At 44.1% G+C, this 20,698-nt stretch overlaps 1 protein-coding gene across 7 annotated transcripts in view; it reads left to right on the top strand.

Annotated features, from left to right (window-relative positions):
- LOC6585241 (optomotor-blind protein) overlaps positions 1 to 20,698 on the top strand; it is a 98,391-nt gene that overhangs the window by 68,213 nt on the left and 9,480 nt on the right. For all 7 annotated transcript variants that reach the window (XM_032732580.2, XM_044010707.1, XM_032732583.2 and 4 more), the window contains exons 4-5: positions 19,061 to 19,207; positions 19,288 to 19,364. In XM_032732580.2, the coding sequence (XP_032588471.1) occupies positions 19,061 to 19,207; positions 19,288 to 19,364 (224 nt within the window). The remainder of the gene's footprint in view (positions 1 to 19,060; positions 19,208 to 19,287; positions 19,365 to 20,698) is intronic.

Consider the following 20,698-nt stretch of genomic DNA (forward strand, 5'->3'; position numbering starts at 1 on the left):
CTTGACTTGCAATCGATTGCATTGGCTTGATCTCGTTTTGCTCTAGACGAGACTTGAGACAGATCAGAAATGATATTTGAGCATGTATATCAGCTACAGGCTGTATAAGACTTTTGAGCCTTACAGCTTGATTTCAACTTGAGTTTTCTGCTTTAATCGACAGCTTGGATTATTTAACTATTGTATTGGAATATTTCAAAATTGTAAACTTCTATTGCCATTGCTAAATAAACCTTCCATTTTTTTTCGCTTTTTGTTCAATTTCTTTTCTTATTTCAATTTCAATGTCAATGACAACTTTTATTGCAACTCAGCATAAAGCTCATTTCAATTTCTGCTCCTAGAGAGTTGAAATTGCATCGCAGAAATAGTTTCTCTGCATATCGATTACAATGTAGACAATATATATTCCATATAAAAACTTTGATCAAAGATTACACATCTTCCTCTCCATCAGGAAATGATGGATTGAATGGCATAGCTATTTTTTGTGCAAATGCAAATTGAAAGTGAAATTGAAATTGAAATTGAAAATGCGTAGAGCTCATATTGATTACAGTTGATGCAGATGCTCAAAGAAATAAAATTGAATTCTATTGCAATATAGAAAATATCTTTGCAATTGAATTTCGATTTCTTGCACTTCTTCTACAGCTCTAATCATGTTCAATTTCACTTTCAATTTCTAGCCTGATATCAACTTCAATTTAAGTTACGTGTACTTTCCTTACTATTCAATTGCAATTTCGATTCAAAGTCCCCTTTTATCGAATACATTCTATTACTTTTTATCGACTCTACGCCTGTTCAATTTTGAATGCCCATTTCAATTTCAATTGAAAGCCAGCTCAACAGAGTTCGTTGCATTGGCGGTTCGCTTATCGCATCGCATCTGGAGCGCAATTCTGAAACTTTCAAACATTGCTCATATACCGAGAGTCGCAACTCTCTCTCTCTCTCTCTCTCTCTCTCGCTGCCCCCTCTCTCACCAACTGCTTCTGTCAACCGGCCCCCTGCCAAAGGAGCTCGGTCGGCCATTGTGGCCGCCCGTCGAGCCGTCGAGCCGTCGAGCCCAAGCTCTGATAGGCTAGGCTGTGTGGCAAGCCGAACTACTGTGGTGGTGCCCGGCGGTGCTAAGTGTTGTATTGCTTGTAATTTTAAGCCATTTTGCTGCCGTTGCTGGCTGGCGCTCCTGCACGGCCACGTCCAAGGGTGGACAGGTAAGCTAGGTGCCTGGTGCAAAGGTCAAACACGTTGGGGCCGCCCACTGGCTGAGCTGCTGCTGCTGTTGCTGCTGTTGCTGCTGCTGTTGCTGTTGCTGTCGTGCCAGCCAAGAAGTGCACGGCAACATGTGTACTCCATCACATGGTTGCCACGACACCAACAACAGCGACAACAACAACGACGACAACGACAACGACAACGACAACGTTGTCTGCCCGCAAAGACACTCTGAATGCTTTTTAACGGGCCGTGGTTTATACCCCTTTTGCCTACTCCTACTCCTCCTCCTCCTCCTCTTCCTCTTCCTCCTCCTCCCTCTTCTTCTCTCTTGCTTTTTGGATTTGTAGCAACCGCCCCCGTTGTTGTTGTTGTTGTTGCGATTTCGATTTCTATCGATGAATTTCATTTGTGTTCTATTTACTGATAGCCATCTAAAATGCGCCGCTACCGACGCCGTTCTTAGCCAATTTGTATGCCAAAAAGAGGAAGAAGAAGAAAAAAAAACAACACATAACCGAGGCGAAGAGCGCGAAGAGACGCGCTGGGTCTGAATGGGGTCTGCGTCTGCGACTGAGACTGAGACTGAGACTGGGAATTGATTCTGTTTCTCTGTCTCTGGCTCTGGCTCTGGCTCTGGCTCGCTTGCCCCTTGCTGTTTCTCATGGCAAACAAATTTTATGCAGGCAGCAGGCAGGCCTCATTCGCCAAAATCGTCGTCATCAATATGAAACCGGTCGTCGTCGTTCCAAAATAAAATATATATATATATGTATAAAAGAAGAAGAAGAAGAAGCAAACTTCATTGCTGTCGCTTCCTTTTTGCGCGCGCACGAGTTTTCAGCAAAAATTTCTTATCTGCAGCTCCACGGTGCGCCGCAGCAACCCCTTTGGGTAGCCTGCCCCCCCGCTAGCCCCTAACCCCCAGCTCCGACTCCAGCAACGACCACTGACCAGAGCGCCAAAAGCTGGCGACTGGCGTTAGCCGTTCGACCTTCACGAAGACGTCGAAGACGACGACGACGACGACGACGACGACGACGACGACGCATTTGTCTCTTTGCCCAGTGGAGGGTCCATAAAACTCAGCAGCGCCTGCCACTGGACGGCAGCCTGGGCCTAGGGTCTAAGGGCGCCCAGTGGACGCTGCTGCTGCGCTCTCTGCTTATTATTTTGGCAGCTCGAATTTGTTTGGCGCTGGCGTTCGCGTTCGAATCGCGTTCGCGTTCGCCCGTTGATTTCAAGTTAAGATTTGAATGTCGCTCGGGCAAAGACAATGCCACGACTGCAGCCTCCTGCCTGCCTGCCTGCCTGGCGCTCAGCTCTTGTCGGCTGCCTCTGTGGCAGCTCGTGCGTCGTTTCTCTGAATGCATAGCCAAGCCAAAAACCAAAAAAAAAAGGCCAGAAAAAAATCTAAAAAAGACGAACAAATTTCCTTCAACCCGCGCTCAGCCTGCGTTCCGGCTCGTTTTTGAGCTCGTTTTCGAGCTGGACGCTGGTCGCCGCCGTCGCCGTCGTCGTCGTCGTCGTCGTCGTTGTCTGGCTGTCTGGTTGTTTGTTTTTGGGGCCTGGCGCCTGCGGTATGCCTTTGTCGTCGTCTTGGACCTGGGTCTTGGGGTCTTGTCGTCGCCTGCTCGCCTATATGAGAAATGATCGGACATGAGAAACAAAAGATTTGCAAATGTCTTTGGCTTTTTGGTTGCCGATGCCGAAGTTGTTGTTGTTGCTGCTGTTGTTGCTGTTGTTGCTGTTGTTGTTGTGCTTGTCTTCGTCGCCAGGCAGCTGCTGTTGCTGTTGCTGTTGCTGTTGCTGTACCCGCAAGTTAACTACAATCTGGTCTGTCCACAGTAGGCGACAGGTGACGCCGGCAGTGCGACCCATGCGCCCCATCTATTAAGAGCCAAGCCAATTACATACAAAATACAAGAGCTGACAAGGCTGGCAACGAGCGCCAAGACGCCAAGACGACAACAGACAACAGACAACGACACACATTCATCTTCAAGCAGCGCCGCAACAATTGAGGCGCGGGGGGCGTAGAGCAATGAGGCGCCGGCTCAGCCACCATCGTCGCAGCCACAGCAGCCGCAGCCACAGCAGCAGCTGTCGAATTGTCCTTTTGGACTGTTTTGTAACAAGCTCTGGTTGCTGCTTTGCATGGTGAGGTGCGTGCCGTCGGCTGGCTGAATCTTGCCACCAAATCGACGCCAATTGTGTGGCAGCAATCGCCTTTCCCATCGCCAGCGACAATTCCAGTTGCGCGTGCGCATTTGATGCATTTGCAATACTATGCAAGACTTGTTAATTAGCCTTTGAAAAGATAGCGAGAGGGAGAGCGAGAGGGAGAGGGAGAGATAGAGAGAGGAGAGAGGAGTAATCAAGGGTAAGCTCACTTCTAAAGCAGAACTGATCATACTGGAGCCTCGGCCTGCTCTGCCTTAGATCTGTTGCAGTTGTTATACACAAATTCCTAAGCTGATAAATATCATATCTTAGATATAGTCTAAGTCAGGTTTCCCGACGTCCTAGGAACTTTGCTTTGAGTGTGGGTAGAAGGAAGCTTCATATGCCAATGTATGAGCTGAGGGGTAAGAAGGCATAAGCAGAAAGGTATGCGATATATTTAAGAGATCTATGGAGGGATCTATAAAGGCAGCTAGCTAAAGAGGGATATGAGCTGTGAATAAGTTCAGAAGTATCTACCTAGCTAAAGGGTATCTGAGCGTAGTTCAGCGCCTGATCAGTGCTGATGTTGTTTATGACAGAGAGAGAGAGAACGAGTAAGAGAGAGAGAATGAGAGAGATTAAGACAGAGAGAGAGAGAGAGAAAGAGAGAGAGAGAGACCACCAAGTGCTGTTGGTGTCGCCTGTGTGGCCACATTTTTGGTAGGGGTAGCACCCCAACGGTAGCGCCGCAGACGCTTCACAAACAACAACAACAACAACAACGGCAAGGAAACGCAATGCGGCACTTAAGCTAGCCATTCGGCCAGCTACTGCTGCCAGCACGCTACGCAGACGCAATAGTCCACAGAGGGCGACTGCGAGAGAGAGAGAGAGGGAGAAAGAGAGAGGACGAGACTTGGTCAGCTCCAAGCTGAAGTCAAAGTCGTTTGCGTTCTTCTTTATCATTAAACGCATAAATGCGAATCTACAAAAGCCGCTGCTGCAGCGGCACAGCTCGAGCTTCAGCCTTGTGTGGAAATTTATGGCACGTAAATTTTATTGCCTCGCAAGTTGCAAGCAGAGGCAGCAGCCGCAGCAGGCTCATTGACGTTGTCGTTGTCGTTGTCGTTGGCGTTGTCGTTGTTGTCGTTGTTATACTTATAGCCAGGGTCGTATTTCCCACCAAACGCGTCGGTAGCAGCGCCGTCGCCGTCGCCATCGCCATCGCCATCGTCGTCATCGTCATCATCGTCATCGTCATCGTCATCGTCACATGAATCTGCCATTTTATTGCCAACTTTACTTTGGCGGCAATGTTATTAACGCACATTTTTATGGCTTTGATGGGCAACTGATGCTCGGCCCCAAAAGCTGTTGGCCCCAAACACACAGCTTGCCGCTCGGCCACCTTATAAATTAGCGTCTTTTGGTTACTGCTTTTGTTTCGACTTTGAGCACATTTGTTTTTTTTTTCTTCGGACTTTCCTTTGGGCCACCTAAATAGATTGGGCATTAGCATAGCGCACGGAAATTGTGGGCTGAAACCAGTGACGGCTTACCCTTTCCCCATCTCCCATCTCTCCCGACTCCCCCCATTCTCTGCCGCTCATTCAGTCAACGTCTACTTATGCATATGGCATACATTTTTGGGATTTCCGTTGCATTTAGCCCACTGATTAGCTGCCAATTTGGAACAAACGACAAACGTCGACAATTTCCTCAATCAACGAAAAAGCAATCAAGAAACGAAACAGCAACAGCAACAACAACAGCAACTGAGAGAAACAGGTAAATCGACCTGTCTCGGGGGCGGGCGAACGTATCGAACATTTTCGGTGGGGCCAACTTACTAAACCCTATTGATAGAAATTTGCATAAATTTACACTTAATTATGAGCAGCAAAAGAAAAATACAAATAGTAATAATAATAATAATAATAATAATAAAAAAATCAAACAAGACACAAAACACACACACACACACAGAGGGAGGTAGAGGGCGCGGGAGAGAGAGGGAAGACTAGGCAATGGGCACGTAATTTGATTAGAAACGCAGCTCATTTGGTGAATGAATTTCAATTTGATGTAGCTTGAGCCAGCTTCGAATTCAAAATATTAAATACGACTAGCTCTAAGTGGTTCCATGTGTAGAGTTACAATCAGCAAATGTCTGATCCGTTGGATTCTAGATTAAAATGAGTTAGACCTGAAGCAATTGTTGATCGTTGTCTAGTAATGTGTCTAGTCTTTTGAGTCTATGCGGTCTATTACTCTTTGGCTAAAGAGTAAAGTCTTATACACCTTATAAATATATCATATTTATACCTCCCATTCATCATCTTCAATCAATAAATGCGCTAGCCTAAAGCTTGCTGAGGTTTTCTGATAGATCCTAGGTCTCTGAGAGTTTCTGAGAGCCTCTGAGATTTTGATTTTAGAATTCACTAAGTTGGATCGAAATGTTCTAGATCCCTGAATTCGTTGCCTGGTACAGCTAGTATAAAGCTGAGAATTTAGTATTGCTTAAGTCTATGCGGGGTATTCTCCTATTCTAGACCCGCTTCAGTAGCCAATAGCTGATTTAGGCAGGCTCCACTGTTTATTCGCTTGTCGAGTAATTTCTAGCTTGAATCAATCTCAGGCGTTGAACGTGCTGGGCACGCCCACCTGGCACGTATGCGCACAGCGCCTACCTGTGCCCTGCGCCCACCTGCCTCAGGTGGCTCATATGTGGACGCACGTTCGAGTTGGAGTTGGAGTTTGTCATGCATTTGATTTTTTTGTTGTTGTTGTTTTTTTTTTTTGGTGCTGCTAATTAATTTTTATGTCCCATTCTTCGCTACGCTTTGCGTTTTCCTTTCGTTAATTAAGCAAAGAACTTAAATAGATGCTGCCCCTGTTGCTGCTTATCCGGCCTAGTCCAAGTGCCATAAAACAAGAAGAAGAAGACGAAGAGGCAGCAGAAGATGAAGAGACAGCAGCAGCAGCAGCACAGCGTGTGGTGGTCACGTCTTGGAGCCACCGGCTGGGGCTGTGCCCACACACAGACCCCGTTTTCATTCATTAAAATGCCCATGAGGAGAGCCAAAGGAGAGGAAAGGAGAGGCAAGGCAAGGCAAGGCAAGGCAAGGCAATGAAAGGAAAAGAGACAAAACGAACGAAATGAAACGAAAAGCAAAGCAAACGCAACGCAACGCAACGCAACGCAAAGACAACAAATTATAATCAAAATTTAAATTTAAATATTAAACAAGTGTCGATTTGTTGTTGCGCCCCGCCACTCTGAATGCCCCGGCCAAAATTAAGTTATAAAACAAAGTTAATGGTGTGACGGGCCCGGCCCGGCCAGGCACTCAGCTACTTACGTCCCGATAAGATAGCGGCAAACATCAAACACCTCGCATTTGGATGCTGTAACACGCACTCACTTTTATGACACACACACACACCAGCACACACTCATACAGGCGCACACACACATTGCACTAGCTGCGCTGATCGTGATCCATGATCCGTGATCCGTGATCCGTGATCTGTGATCTGTGATCGTTGTCAAGTAAATCTGCGATAAGCACAGCCTCAAGCTAAGCAATTTCATTCACCAATGTTGTTTTTTAGATATTTGACTGGAAGAGCTTTAAGCAACTTATTAAAGCTCAGCTTCAACCAGTAAAACTTTTAAAGATATTAAGAAAGCTCAATGAAGACAGCATTAGAATTCGCTCAAGGCTCTTCGAATTCTCATGTGTGGCAAAGCTTGAAGCGAAAGTAGTTTAAAACACTTAAAGCTTCTCTTAAATTTAGTGCCTATAATCTTTATATTCATTTAATTTATTTACGTACTTTTATATCTGAATGGAAGAATGAATTACAAGAAAATGTTCGTAAATTGCTTCAAATTTTTCTTTATAGGATACCAAATCAATTTCCAAAGCTTTTAAGCTCCATGTACACAGCTTACCTTGTACTAACTTCAGCTTAAACCTAGGCGTATAAAACTAAAAGTTGGTTCATCATAAAGCCACCAAGGCCGTAAGCTTTTTATAAATTCAGTAGCTTTCAAAGAGCTTTCTTCAATTTCAAGTTAATTTAGAGTTTCAACATTTTCATCTTTGAAAAAATTAATTCATAAACCCAAATTGAGTCAGCCTCTACTGTGCTTCTATTTAAGACTTTTCGCAGAGAGAGCTTTAAAGTTTGTTGCGCCTTGTGGCCGTAGCATTATATTAAAACCGAGCGTGAACAGTTTTATTGACTTAAGCCCACTTTAATGGCTCTAATCATGCATTAAGCCTGCTTTCACGCTTTTATAATGCCTTCAAGTATCGTTTCGAGCCCCGATTTGTCAAGCTTTGCGACTTAGGCGACTTCGGAACGCACTGTGAAACGTATTTCAGCCAAAACCCAAACTTTTCGACAGGCGGGTCAACAACATACATATACATATGCCAGCTTGGTTCTCAGGCTGAGCGCTGTTCTAGGCTTGGAGCGGTACAAATGATGCTCATTAGTCGCTCGGCTCGATGATCATTAATTGTCCGGCTATCCGGCTGAGATCTGTTTTGGGTAACTATTGAATCAGAGCCAGAGCCTGTGAGGGCTTTTTGGCTACTGTTCGATGATGATGATGATGATACAGAGGCTGAGGCGGAGGCTGAGGCTGAGGCTGCGATAAAGGCAGATGCAGTAGCTGCTGTTGGGGCTTTCACCTGGCTCCACTTTTATTTTCATTAACATAAAATGTTTTGTGTTGATTTTTATGCGCTGTAAATTAACAGAAATTTATGCGCAGAGACAAGAAATGCCTTTCACAATTTCTCAACGGAACGCTGAGGCCAAAAGGCTCATTCATAAAAATCGACTGCCGCCAGTAGCTGCGTTCACAGATCAAAAGATAGATAGTCCATAGTTGAGAGCTGAGCGCTGTCTTTGTGTGTGATTGTGAGTGAGTGAGTGTGTGTGTGTGTGTGTATGTGTGTGTGTGGGGCTGTAGTTCGGGCGGGCGCACATTGCGTATGCTTAATTTATCGACACTTAACGCCAATGAGGCGACGCGGCCGCACTTCAATTAAGGTCTCTACCCCTACCCCTACCCCTACTCCTGCTGCTGCCCGCTCAAGACAGATCTAAGTGTGTCTGCATTATGCTTAACACTTGTCCACGTCGCCGACGAACAGAGTCGCTGAAAAACACAGCACAGTAGCCAGAGACCCCAGAGTCGGACTCGAGTCGGACTCGAGTCGAAGCCCGCATCATATGCATGCGTGCAAATAAATTTGTCTTTTAGTAATTGCCGAGTGTTGACTATAAACAGGCGCAGTCCGCGACATCGGCTATCGGGAATGGCCAGAAAGAGCCGCGGATAAAGCCAGAGAGACAGCGAGAGAAAAAGAGAGAGAGATAGAGAGAAAGAGAAAGGGATAGTGGCTTGGGGAATGAAGCCCAGTTGCTGGTATCATCATTAACGCTTTAACTTGAATTTCATTAAGCAGGCAACCAGTCAGGCAGTCAAGCAGGGAGTCAGGGAGTCAGGGAGTCAGGGAGTCAGGGAGCTGGCCAAAAGGCAGCAGGAATCGGCAATGCGTTCGTAGGTACGAAATATAGCGGCTGCAACAGCAGCTCCCAATGTCACATTGACAAGGAAAAGAGAAGCAGAAGACAGAGAATCGTCCAAAATTGCGAAGGGCAGCAGCCACACAGACAGCTGAATGCGCTACGCAGTAAAGAAATGATATTTGAGTGATCTTTCAAAGAAACTTTGATAATACTAAGAAAATTATTCTAATCACAGATCAAGACTCATGCAGAGTCATATGCATATTCTCAAATGAGCTGAAGGAATATATGAGATAGAAAGTGAATTGCCAAATCAGAGTGTAGTGCTAAGAGATATTTAAGGGATCTAGACAACTATTGATAAAACAGATTGCCAGATAATAGATAGATAAACACAATATATGTATATGACAGATGGATATTTTGTACATTTCTGTATATGTTATAATATAATATAATAATATAAAATATAATACACCAATATATTATATAATATAATAATATATAAATATTCATGACAGATAGATAAAACAGAGATATAGCTGAATAAACCAAATTGATAGGGCTGAAAGATCGCTTAAGAAGACAGATAATATAAATAAATGTAAATACATACAGATTAATGCAAAAGTTAATAGATAAAACAGAAAAGCAAATATGTTAAATACAAACATAGATAAAGGAAAAATGGATAGATAAAAAATATATAAAGTATAGAAAAAAATATATAAGTAAAATATATAAGACATCTGGATAATATAAATATATGTGATACAGGGTGTTAGATATAACAGACAGAGAGAATAAAATAGATATGCAGATACGAAATATAAACTATATAGATAGATAAAACAGACAAATAGGATAGATAATTATATAGATTAAACAGATATGACATCTTGATAACACAAATAATGTACATATAAGTATTTCTATCTACATATATATTATATGTAGGGTGATAGATATAGACCAATATAAGAGAACGATAGACAAATAGATAATCGATGCCACAGATATGTTCAAAGATATGAAAAATATATGGCTACACATAATTAAGATGGATATTCAACGCAAATTAGTGCTAGATAAACATCTAAATACAATGCAAATATAATACAGATAGATGGTCAGTAATGTTATGGAACAGTTATACAGATAGATAAAGAAAAAAAAAACTCTTTAATGAAATCTAAAAAAGTGACTTTGGAAATTGCTTTCCCTCTAGAGAAAATAAAAAAATTCGCCGAATGAAAAGCAAATCAAATTCCTCAATCAATTCTAATAGAGCGTCTATTCAGCTGTTTATGTCGTCTACCTGCTCGATTGATATTTATAAATGTATTTTGAATGATTATGTGGATCTAATCGAACTGTTAAACTAGATTAGGCTAAAGAGCAGCAACACATTCAGACACACATTTCATTTCACTAAATATACAGCGAGCGAGCAACAGCAGCAACAGCAACAGCAACAGCAACAACAACAACAACAGCAACAACAACTTGAGGTGGACAATCGCTTAATGGCTCGCCTGCGAAACATGAAAAAATACTCAAGTGTTATCGATTAATGTCCAAGTCTAGCAGCTACCGAACGAGCTGCTGAGGCCCGAGCCCAAAGCCCAGGCCCAAAGCCAAACTCGAACAGCAACAAAAACTCGCTTGGCGGTTGCGGCTGCTCATCCAAAACTCAGTGGCTAAATGGACGACAACAACAACAACAACAACAACAGGAACAGCAACAGCAACAGCAACAGCAGCAACAACGTTGTTGGTTCTTTATTATGATTATTCGCCTTTTTAATAAAGAAGAACAAAAGGTGCCGACAAATATGGCAAAACGACAACAGCAACAGCAGCAGCAGCAGCAGCAGCAGCAGCAACAACTGCGGGTTCTGCGGGCCAGTTGATTGCGAGCTTGCCACATGGGGCATGCGGCATGCGGCATTTGGCTGGTGCTAATGTCATCGAGCGTTGAACACCTTTATCAGTGTTGCATTGAAATGCACACACGCATGCGCGCAGTCAAGTTGCATGCCGCATGCAACACACAGCCACACAGCTGCCAATGTGCGAGAGAGGGAGGGGGCGTGAGTGAGGCAGCGATAGCTGCTTATCGACGCAAATAGTTTGGTCGGCGTGGTGGGTCGCCATTCAATTTATTAGCTGCAATAAAACGCAAATCAACTGCGCGCCAGCGGCGGCCAAAGGCGGCAAAAGTGTTGAAATCATTTGAAATATTTGTCATACGGCAAATCGACGCGAGCAGCGTGTGGGCGAAAGGGGGGGGGGCGGAACGGGAGCCGTGAGCCGGGTCGACTAGTTGCTGCTGGCCATTAGCCGCTCCTCGTTTATCTATGACAGGATGGCCATAACTAACTGAGCTCATTTGTAAGCAGCAATCGGCTCGACTCTGGCGCATTATTTATGATGCGGCCCGCTCGCAATGCCAGCGATAAATGTGTATCGATATTTATGCAATTATGAGTGGTTGCGCCGTGAGTGGCGGAGGCCCATTGCTAAGTGCGACAAATCATCGATATGTCAGCGAGCATTCTGCTATCGATAGCCTAGAGCACATACAACAATAATTCGCGATAACTAGTAATCGATATTAGCTAAATTGGTGCGTAATGCAATTTCAAGTACATTTTCATTACTATACGCACTATGTATAGTTGACTAAGTATAATTGCTGAGATTAGTGCAATCGATAACATATCGACTATCGATATTTCCTGATAACTATCGATGATTATACCAAATGCTATGTAACAATAAATTACAAATGTTAAAATCGAAAATATTTCATGATCATTGTTATCGACTAACAATTATCTATATTATATAACCAACTAAATGTTATTTTCGTTATTTTTGATAAGAGGTTTGTCAGCAGTAAAGATACTCTCTCTACATTTTGCATTACTGTAAACAGATACTGATCACTTATTATCGATAACATATCGATAGTATCATATGGCACGCTCTTTTATATGCTTCATTTGAGTTGCGGCTCAAATAACTATTGCAATGAGTTTGATTTGATTGCACTCGTCACTAGTCATCGGTTATCGGTTATCGACTGAGCATTTGCTCACTCGGCTCATTGGTCGCTCGCTTCAGCGAACCGCAACGCAAATGCAAAATCGAAAGACCAAAAACTACGAAACCAAATAAAAGCAAATACAAATTCTAAAGCTCAATCGACTGTGACTTCCAGCAGCAGCAGCAGCAGCAGCAGGAGCAGCAAAGTCAGTGGCAGGAGGCGGGGGCGCCAGGTGGAGTCGCAGGTGAGGGCAGACAGTGCAGTGGAGCGATTTGCATACGGCAAAATCTGCGCAGTCGCAGCAGTTGGGTCCAGGCATCATTAGCTGCAACTTTGTTGAAAGTGCCCCCAAATGTTGTCTGCCCCATTGTTTCTCTCTCCCTCTCGCTATATGCGCGCGCGTGTGTGTGTGTGTGTGTGTGTGTGTTTATGGTCGCAAACGCCGCCCATTTTGTTAAGCAAATTTGCAATTGGCTGCCGTCGTTGACCGTCGCACAGACGCCACCAAAAATGGACGAAGCCAGAACGGAGCCCAGACGCTGGACAACAGGCGAGACAACTGGAGCCAAGTCGGGGGCAGCTGTGCCTGTGTCTGTCTGCCAGTGTGTGTGTGAGTGTGTGAGTGTGTGTGTGTGTGGGGCAACAACTCTCTTGCCATGCTGTATCTCAATCTGTTGCCGAGCTGCTGTTTCGCTTCGTGTTGTCATTAAAATGTAAATCCATTTAATTAACATTTTCCGTTCAACGACGACCACCAAAAGATAGCAGCAGCAGCAACAACAGCAACAGCAACAACAGCAACAGCAACAGCAACAGCAACAACAGCAACAACAGCAGCTCGAAAGAATTGTTATAAATTGTAAATAAATTTTGACATTATTTAAATGAAATGTCCATAAACTTTTTGGCTAGACGGCTGCTGCGGCAGCGTGAGAGTTGTGACATGGACCAAAAACAAATCAGTGGCTGAGTGAAAGAGAGAGGGAGAGAGCGCGAAACAGAGACAGAAAGACAACTGCATGTGCGACTTATGTATACCCAGCGTATTTATAAAATACCATTTCCAATTGACTTTGGATATCAGCTAAGCTTGATCAATGAGCATCAATAGCAATCAGCTGTAGAGGCGACTAATGAATACCCTGTAAATCTAGAAAATCAGTGCCTGACTAGTTTTAGATATGATCTGCCATGCCAAATCAAAGATCATTAGTAACATAGGCGGCTAGTGAATACCCTGTATAACAATCCTTGATCCTCAACTACAATTTTGATTTTGAGGCAATAATTATGCTTATCTTAAATCTTACAGCTCGTATCTCCTTTATGATATGCAAATCCGATAGTGGAAGCAACAGAGTACTACAATTTGGCATTCCAACTCTACTTGTAGACATACCCAATGTAGTGCTGTAGCGGCCTCTACTGGGTATTGGAAAAATTAACGCCTGGGTGGCGTTTCAGTCGAATCAGGCCAATATTCTTTGATATGGCTCGTATTTTGTAGCTTTTGTCTTTGTTCACTTTAGCTTCGACCATAAAAATATGCATAATTTAGAGATGAATATTAAAGAGTCGCTGCATGGTGGGTCGCCTCTACATCGACATCTACGTCTACACCTGCGCGACCGCCCGCCCCATGCGCAGTGTCTGGCTGTTGGCCTGGGCTTAATTAAGACATGTTTCGGGCCGCGTTTCGTGTTGATCTTTATGGTATAGATCTCTCAATATGCATATCGATTTAGCTTTCGGAAAGCAGCTTAAGACAATCCAGCGACAGCTTCATAAAATCCCAAATGCTTAGTCAACATATTCCCAGTTCCCATTTGCTCCAACAGGCGACAACGCCATTGTCATCATCACGATCACCAGCACCGTCGTCATCATCATCACCATCATCATCATGATCATGATGATTGCCGTTGTCGGCGCCTTCAATTATGTCCATAATTGGTGAACAGGTAGCCGAAAATGGTTTTGGAGGCAGCCCCTCGCACAGCGTCGACCCAACGATCCGCCTGGCTGTTGCCCGTGTTGCCTAATTGAGCAGCCAGCAAACAACTGAGCCACTGAGCAGGCAGCTCAGCAGCCGGACAACACTGTGACAACTCTGGATTGCAGAGTGTAGAGTGTGGACTGTGGAGTGTGGAGTGGAGTGAGTGAGAGCAAGCCAAAGATTAGCGACGTACAGCGGCGCCTTAGAACTTGGCTAAAGCGAGTGCTGACAGTTCAATTGCCAAATTTATTGCGCGCTTGCTAATCGACAACAATCGATATGTCTATGAATCGATTGAGTGGCACTGGCTTATCGATAAGCAAGTATATCGATACCTATTTTACTTTTCTGATTTTTACTATCAAGAGCAAGTCGATACATGAGCCAACTTGTTTAGTATTTACTAATCGATAAGCACATGAATTTACTATCGATAGTTATCGATAATGCCCTAGGGCTATGCAGTGAGTGCATCTTTGAAGTTTCTTCAGCGTAAATCAATTATCCAGCTCAGTAAATTAGTAGTTATCGATAAATCGTTATCGGCATTTCTTGCTTCTTCATAATGTCGAAGCCCCATTACAGGCCAAAACAAGTGTAAATGTGAATTCGAGCCATAATCAGAAATCTGGTTTGCAGCAACAATGTCCCGGCGAGCAATTAGCACAGAGCTCGAACACGCTCGCCAGTTAATCGATATATCGATAAACAGACTATATTAGTGCCCAGAGCGATTTACATGCCTGCACGACATTTTAGATTTTCGCAGCTACTCAAATAGCAGAACATTGCAACTAGTTGCTATATTTTGAGGCAGTTGTTGTTGTTGCTATAGCTGTAGCTGTAGCTGTTGCTGTTGCTGTGGCTGGCATTCAGTCACGATCAAGTGGAGATATCGCTGTGGTAGTTGATGCAACTGTCGATAACCGTTAGCGATCGTCCGTTTTATTGCTGCTGTCGCTGCTGGTTGCATGTGAACAAAACATGCCAAATCAAAGTGTGAGTGATCATTCAATTAAGCAGCACGCCAACCGACAACAACAACACTAGCCGACGTACGACAGCAGCAACATGAGCAGCAACAGCCACAACAACAGCAACAGCAACAACAATGCCAACGACAGCAATCACACAGCAACAGCAACTGCGGTGCCATCATCAGTTAAATTATGTGATAATATGCCAACAATGAGTGTGCAACAGCAACAGCGACAGCAATCGCAACAACAGCAACTACAACAGCAGCAGCAGCAGCAGCAGCAATCAACACGCAAAAGCCCAAAACAAACGTGTCACAAGCAGCACAGGGCAGGCTGGCAGGCAGGCAGGCAGGAGGTGGGCAATTGAGCAGCGTGAAAGATGCGGCCCCAACGGCAACAGCACGTACATGCCCCGCAGCAGCATCACCAGCACCAGCAGCAACAGCTACAGCTACAGCAACAGCAACAACGCCAAAATTGCTGCTGCCTTTTTTGGTTGTTGCTGCCGGCGCGGCTCAATCAGTTTGTCACCCGGGCGATATATAGAGTGATTAAGTGGCCCACGGATTGGATTGGATTGGTATTGACCAACTGGTGCAGCAGCAGCAGCAGCAGGGGCCGCGACATAGAGACGTGCCGCAATGCAACAGCAACAGTTGCTGAATTTTGCATTAGTCGCTGGCTCGCAATGCAATATGAACAAACAAGAAAAAAAGTAGACAATATTTGACGCATAATTGCATTAGAGCTGCTTGCCAATCAATTCAATCAGCGAATGAAATCAGAAGCAGCAACAGCAGCAGCAACAACAGCAGCAGCAGCAGCAGCAGCAGCAACAGCAGCAGCAGCAACTAGAGCTGTCTGTCTTTTGTCTGGCTTGGCAAAGCAACAACAGCAACTGTTGCTGACTTGTAGCTTGTTGTGTGACGACGACGACGACGACGACGACTGCGTGGCGTCCGTGTAATCGCACTTCATGTCTAATTAGACTTGTTTATGCCCATTTGAAAAAAACTGAAATGCAGCAGCAACAACAACAGCAGCAACAGCAGCAACAGCAGCAGCAGCAACAGCAACAACCACATTGCTGCAGTGCATGCACATATTATATTATTTTTTATGGCTATCTTCACGGTTATTTTCATTTAAATCGCAATTCAAACTCGACATTGTCGTCGAATGACATTTTAAATGACAATTTTGCGCCTTTTGCAACTGTTGTCAACAGTGCGTGAGAGAGAGAGAGAGAGAGAGAGAGAGACTGCGAGCAGTAGAGGCTGAGAGTGAGTGAGTGAGCGAGAGAAGCAAATTGTATGTAATAATGCAAATTGTTTTTATCAATAAATTCTAGACGCGCCACGAGTAATTCAGTTAATGTTGCCACTGAATGAATTTATGCGTTAATAAATTTAAAGCAAATTAGCTAAACGACATCGACGACGATTTATGGACTAAGCAACGATTGCGACTCATTCAGCAGAGCCTCAGCTCAGCTCAGCTCAGCTCAGCTCCGACTCGACTCAGCTTCGACTCAGCTCAACGACTTGGCAATTTGATTGATGAGGCTTGCCAATAAACGGTGTTTGCCTTTTAAAGTCTGCCCAAATCGGTGCGAGTCGGCGGCAATTGCGTTTCCAATTGCCGTGTGCAGTTCCCCTAGCCAGCGCCAGCTGCAGCGAGTGTGGCGGGCTCCAAAATGGCGACGCCGGCAATTAATCAGTTTTTCAGCCTTCGGCCTTTTTGGCCAGGCAATAAAACCCACACAGAGAGAGAGAAAGAGAGAGAAGGAGAGAGATAGAGACAGGCACTTGCTTAGTGCATGAATTAATGGCAGCGCATTTAGCGCTTAGTCGTTATACTATTCACATTAATTAACGTGACACGTCAACGAGTAGACCACTCAAATTGACGAGTCGTGCGAAAATATTTTAATTTACGATTTTACGTACTTCATCGTAATGAGATTTTTATCTTTGCTTGCTTTACGCCTTGCCACATAAAGCCTGCATATGTTGGTCCACTCGATGTGGCTCTACTCGTTGCAGTTTCATTAGTCACTTAGTTAAGCATATTTGTTTGTCAGCTCATTGTCTCTTTAGTAGTTTCGTATGATTTCTCGCTCTAGCTGTACTATGTGTTTAGTCGTTGATGGTCTATTATATCCTAGTTCTACTCGTTATGGTTCTACTCATTATATCTCCACTTGTTACGATTCTGCTCATCATATCTCTACTTATTAAGGATCTACTCGTTATAGCTCTGGTCACTATATTTTTAGTCATTATACCTCTGCTCCTTATATCTCCACTCGTTATATCTCTACACATTACATGCTTATTCTATACGTCTCTACTCGATATATTTCTACTCATCATATCTCTACTCGTTATATTTCTACTCGTTATATTTCTACTCATCATATCTCTACTCGTTATATCTCTACTTGTTATAGCTCTACTAGTTATATCTCTACTCATTAAAGCTCTACTCGTCGTCTCTCTACTCGTTAGATTTCTACTCATCATATTTCTACTCGTTATATATCTACCCATCTTATCTCTACTCTTTATACCTCTACGCGTAGCCTCTCTGCCCATTATGGTTCACTGCTTATCTATCCGTTATTTCTCCACTCGTTGTAGCCACACTCGCATTATGCATTGTATCCACATGTATAGTCATTGCTGCTCTACCTCTTCTCGCTTCAGTTGAACTTTTCACTCTCTGCTGTCTTACGCCCTGTAATTAACTTGTAGCCGCATTTATTGCGAGTCTCGCCGCGCTTTGCTTATGGCTGCCTGACGGCACGTACTTGTCTAGCTTCACTCGCAGCGCACCGTCTGCATCAGCTACCAGCAACTATTGCTGCTTATGCCATTCTCCTGCTTTGTTCTGCTGTGCGCTGCGATCTGTTTCGTTTAGTCTGGCCTGCGCTTTGTCGCATTATTTAGTTGTATTCAGCACTTCTGAAGCGTTAACACGGCCAGCACCAGCTTTCAGCTCTATACATACAATTATAATGCTGACAACATGAGCAACAACCACAAGCATCTTATTAGTCACACCTTTGTGTGCATGACACCGCAATCGCCATTGGTGGTCTTGCCCAGTGGGAGAGGGACAGCGGCAGAGACAGAGGCAGAGAGAGAGAGATACACACAATGTATATAGCCAACCAGTTGTTGTTGCTGCTGTCGCCATCAGCAACAGCAGCAGCACCAGCAGCAACAGTGTAAGCAGCTAGAGCTATAGCCTAAAGTCTAAGTCTGAGTCAAAGTCGCAGCTTGTTTTCTTTTTAAATTACATGAACAAAATGGCGTTGCCAGACTCAGCAGCAGCAACAGCAACGGCAGCAACAGCAAAGACAGCAACAGCAACGACAGCAACAGCAACGACAGCAGCAGCTTGTGAGGTCCACACGCAGCAGCAGGAACCGAAAACAAGCCAACAGAGCACAGAGACTTTGGCTGGCCGCATCGGACCCGGTCTATAGAGCCTGGCTGCCTAGACTAGACCTGGGACTATGCTTACAGTTGGTCCGTCGGTCCGTTGGTCGGTCTGTCGTTCGCTCCTTCGTTTTAATCGAAGTCGATTCGACGAGTTATGGTAATTAAAAAGGTGTTCCTTTTGCAACAGTCGCGCATGTCGTTGCTTGGGGGGTCTCGCGGCTTCGTCTCTGCTTGCTGCAGACAAATTCATATTTTATGACAAAACTTCTGGCCACTCCCCGCACCCCACTCTCTCTATCTCTCTCTCTCTCTCTCTCGCTCACTCTGTGTGTGTCTCTGTGGCGGCACTCGTGCACTTTGGTGGGTGGTCGCCTACAGGAATGTCGCCGACGTGCCACAGTCCACAGCCATTTGCAATATCTTTTCTACAGCTCAACTCCAAGCCATGTGTGTGTGTGTGTATGCCTCTGTTTGAGCCTGTCAAGTTTTGTCAAGTTACTGCCGCCAAAACGGAATACCTTGTGCCGTGCTTTTTTTTTTTTTTTTTTTTTTTTTTTTTTTTGTCCCATTGCATTTTGCATGCTAAGCTAACTAATCTTATGCTCTCTTTCTCTGGCCATCTCTTTCGTTCGCCTTATAGACAATACTGAACTCAATGCATAAATATCAGCCGCGCTTTCATTTGGTGCGAGCCAACGATATCTTGAAGCTACCATATTCCACGTTTCGCACGTACGTGTTCAAGGAGACGGAGTTCATAGCCGTGACTGCATATCAAAATGAGAAGGTAAACCATATCCCCATATAAATAGAATTGTGATAATCCAGCCATATGGCATATAACTAAACACACATTAACATTTCCAGATAACTCAGCTGAAAATCGACAACAATCCCTTTGCGAAGGGCTTTCGTGATACTGGTGCTGGCAAACGGGAAAAGAAGTGAGTATCACTAGTGTTAAGCAACGACTCGAGTTAACGGAATATGGGCGCTTAGAGAGAGGTCAATAATAGGAAGAAGTCGATTTGATTTGGGAGTAATTGAAGTTAGTTAAAGCAGGTTTTTTAGGGTTTTTTTAGTGCTGGGTTCTTAAGATGATTTGATTCCGTATAGGAAAAAGGTTTTCCTAGACCAAACTATTATAATTGTTCAATCATTAAAGTTTGTTTAAAGCAAGACTTTTGAGTTTTTAGTGCTGGGTTCTTGAGATGATTTGATGATTCCATTCGGGAAAAGGTTTTTCCTAGTTCAAACTATTAAAATTGTTCAATCATTAAAGTTTGTTTAAAGCAAGGGTTTTGGGATTTTTTGTTTTGGGCTATGTTAGGCTAGAGGTGATTTAATATGTACCATATAGGAAAAGGGGTTTCCTAGTTCTGTTCATAGAGCCCCTCATGCCCAGATAACTGAGTTTTTCTTGTGAGCAGCCTAGCTAGGCTCTAGTTCTACCCGTCCAAGGAACCTCCTTAGATAGGCTCATATAGGAAAAGGTTTTTCCTAGTTCATAGAGCCCCTCATGCCCAGATAACTGAGTTTATCCGGTGAGCAGCCTAGCTAGGCTCTATTTCTACCCGTCCAAGGAACTTCCTTAGTTAAGCCGGAGATCCTAGTCAAGTCTAGGTAAAATCTATGGATATATTGCTCAGATACACACAACACTCAAGCAATAGGGTTATCCATTACTAATTCCTTGAGCAAATACCAAGTTGCTGCGCTCTAGCTCAGCCTAACTTGGAGTGGGGAAAAATCTTGCCGAAATGCAAATTCTCTGCTCGCTCGAAAATTGCATTAGGTAGATTTTGCTTAAAGTATATGCGAATGGCAGCTGACTGGCTTATTAGCAGCTGCCCTCGGCCAGTTGGTGCTGCAATTATGTGTTGTAGATCCGTGCAAAGGACCTCATTGATTCAATTAGTTCATAAGTTAACTCCGGCTACCGAGTGCAGTCCCTGGCAAATCGAATTCAACACAATCGAGCGAAGCCCTTTCAGCTAGCTGCCCGTTCGCCTCAAAAAGCAAACTAATCAGCACTTTGAGCTGCACTTCACATCACAGCAATCGTCGTGTTTGGGGTCAGCAATTCGGTTTGTTTTCCTATTTGTTAGCAGCGGGCTCGTTGGCTCGTTTGTCTAACTGTCTATCCATTTGTATCTCTATCTCTATCTCTATCTCTATCTCTATCTCTATCTCCATCTGTATCTGTATCTGTATCTGTATCTGTTTCTGTATCTCTGCTGTAGCTTGATTAGCAGACATTAATTTTTGTCAAATCTGT

Source organism: Drosophila mojavensis, unplaced genomic scaffold, assembly GCF_018153725.1.
Source record: "Drosophila mojavensis isolate 15081-1352.22 unplaced genomic scaffold, ASM1815372v1 contig_136, whole genome shotgun sequence".
Classification (NCBI taxonomy): domain Eukaryota; kingdom Metazoa; phylum Arthropoda; class Insecta; order Diptera; family Drosophilidae; genus Drosophila; species Drosophila mojavensis.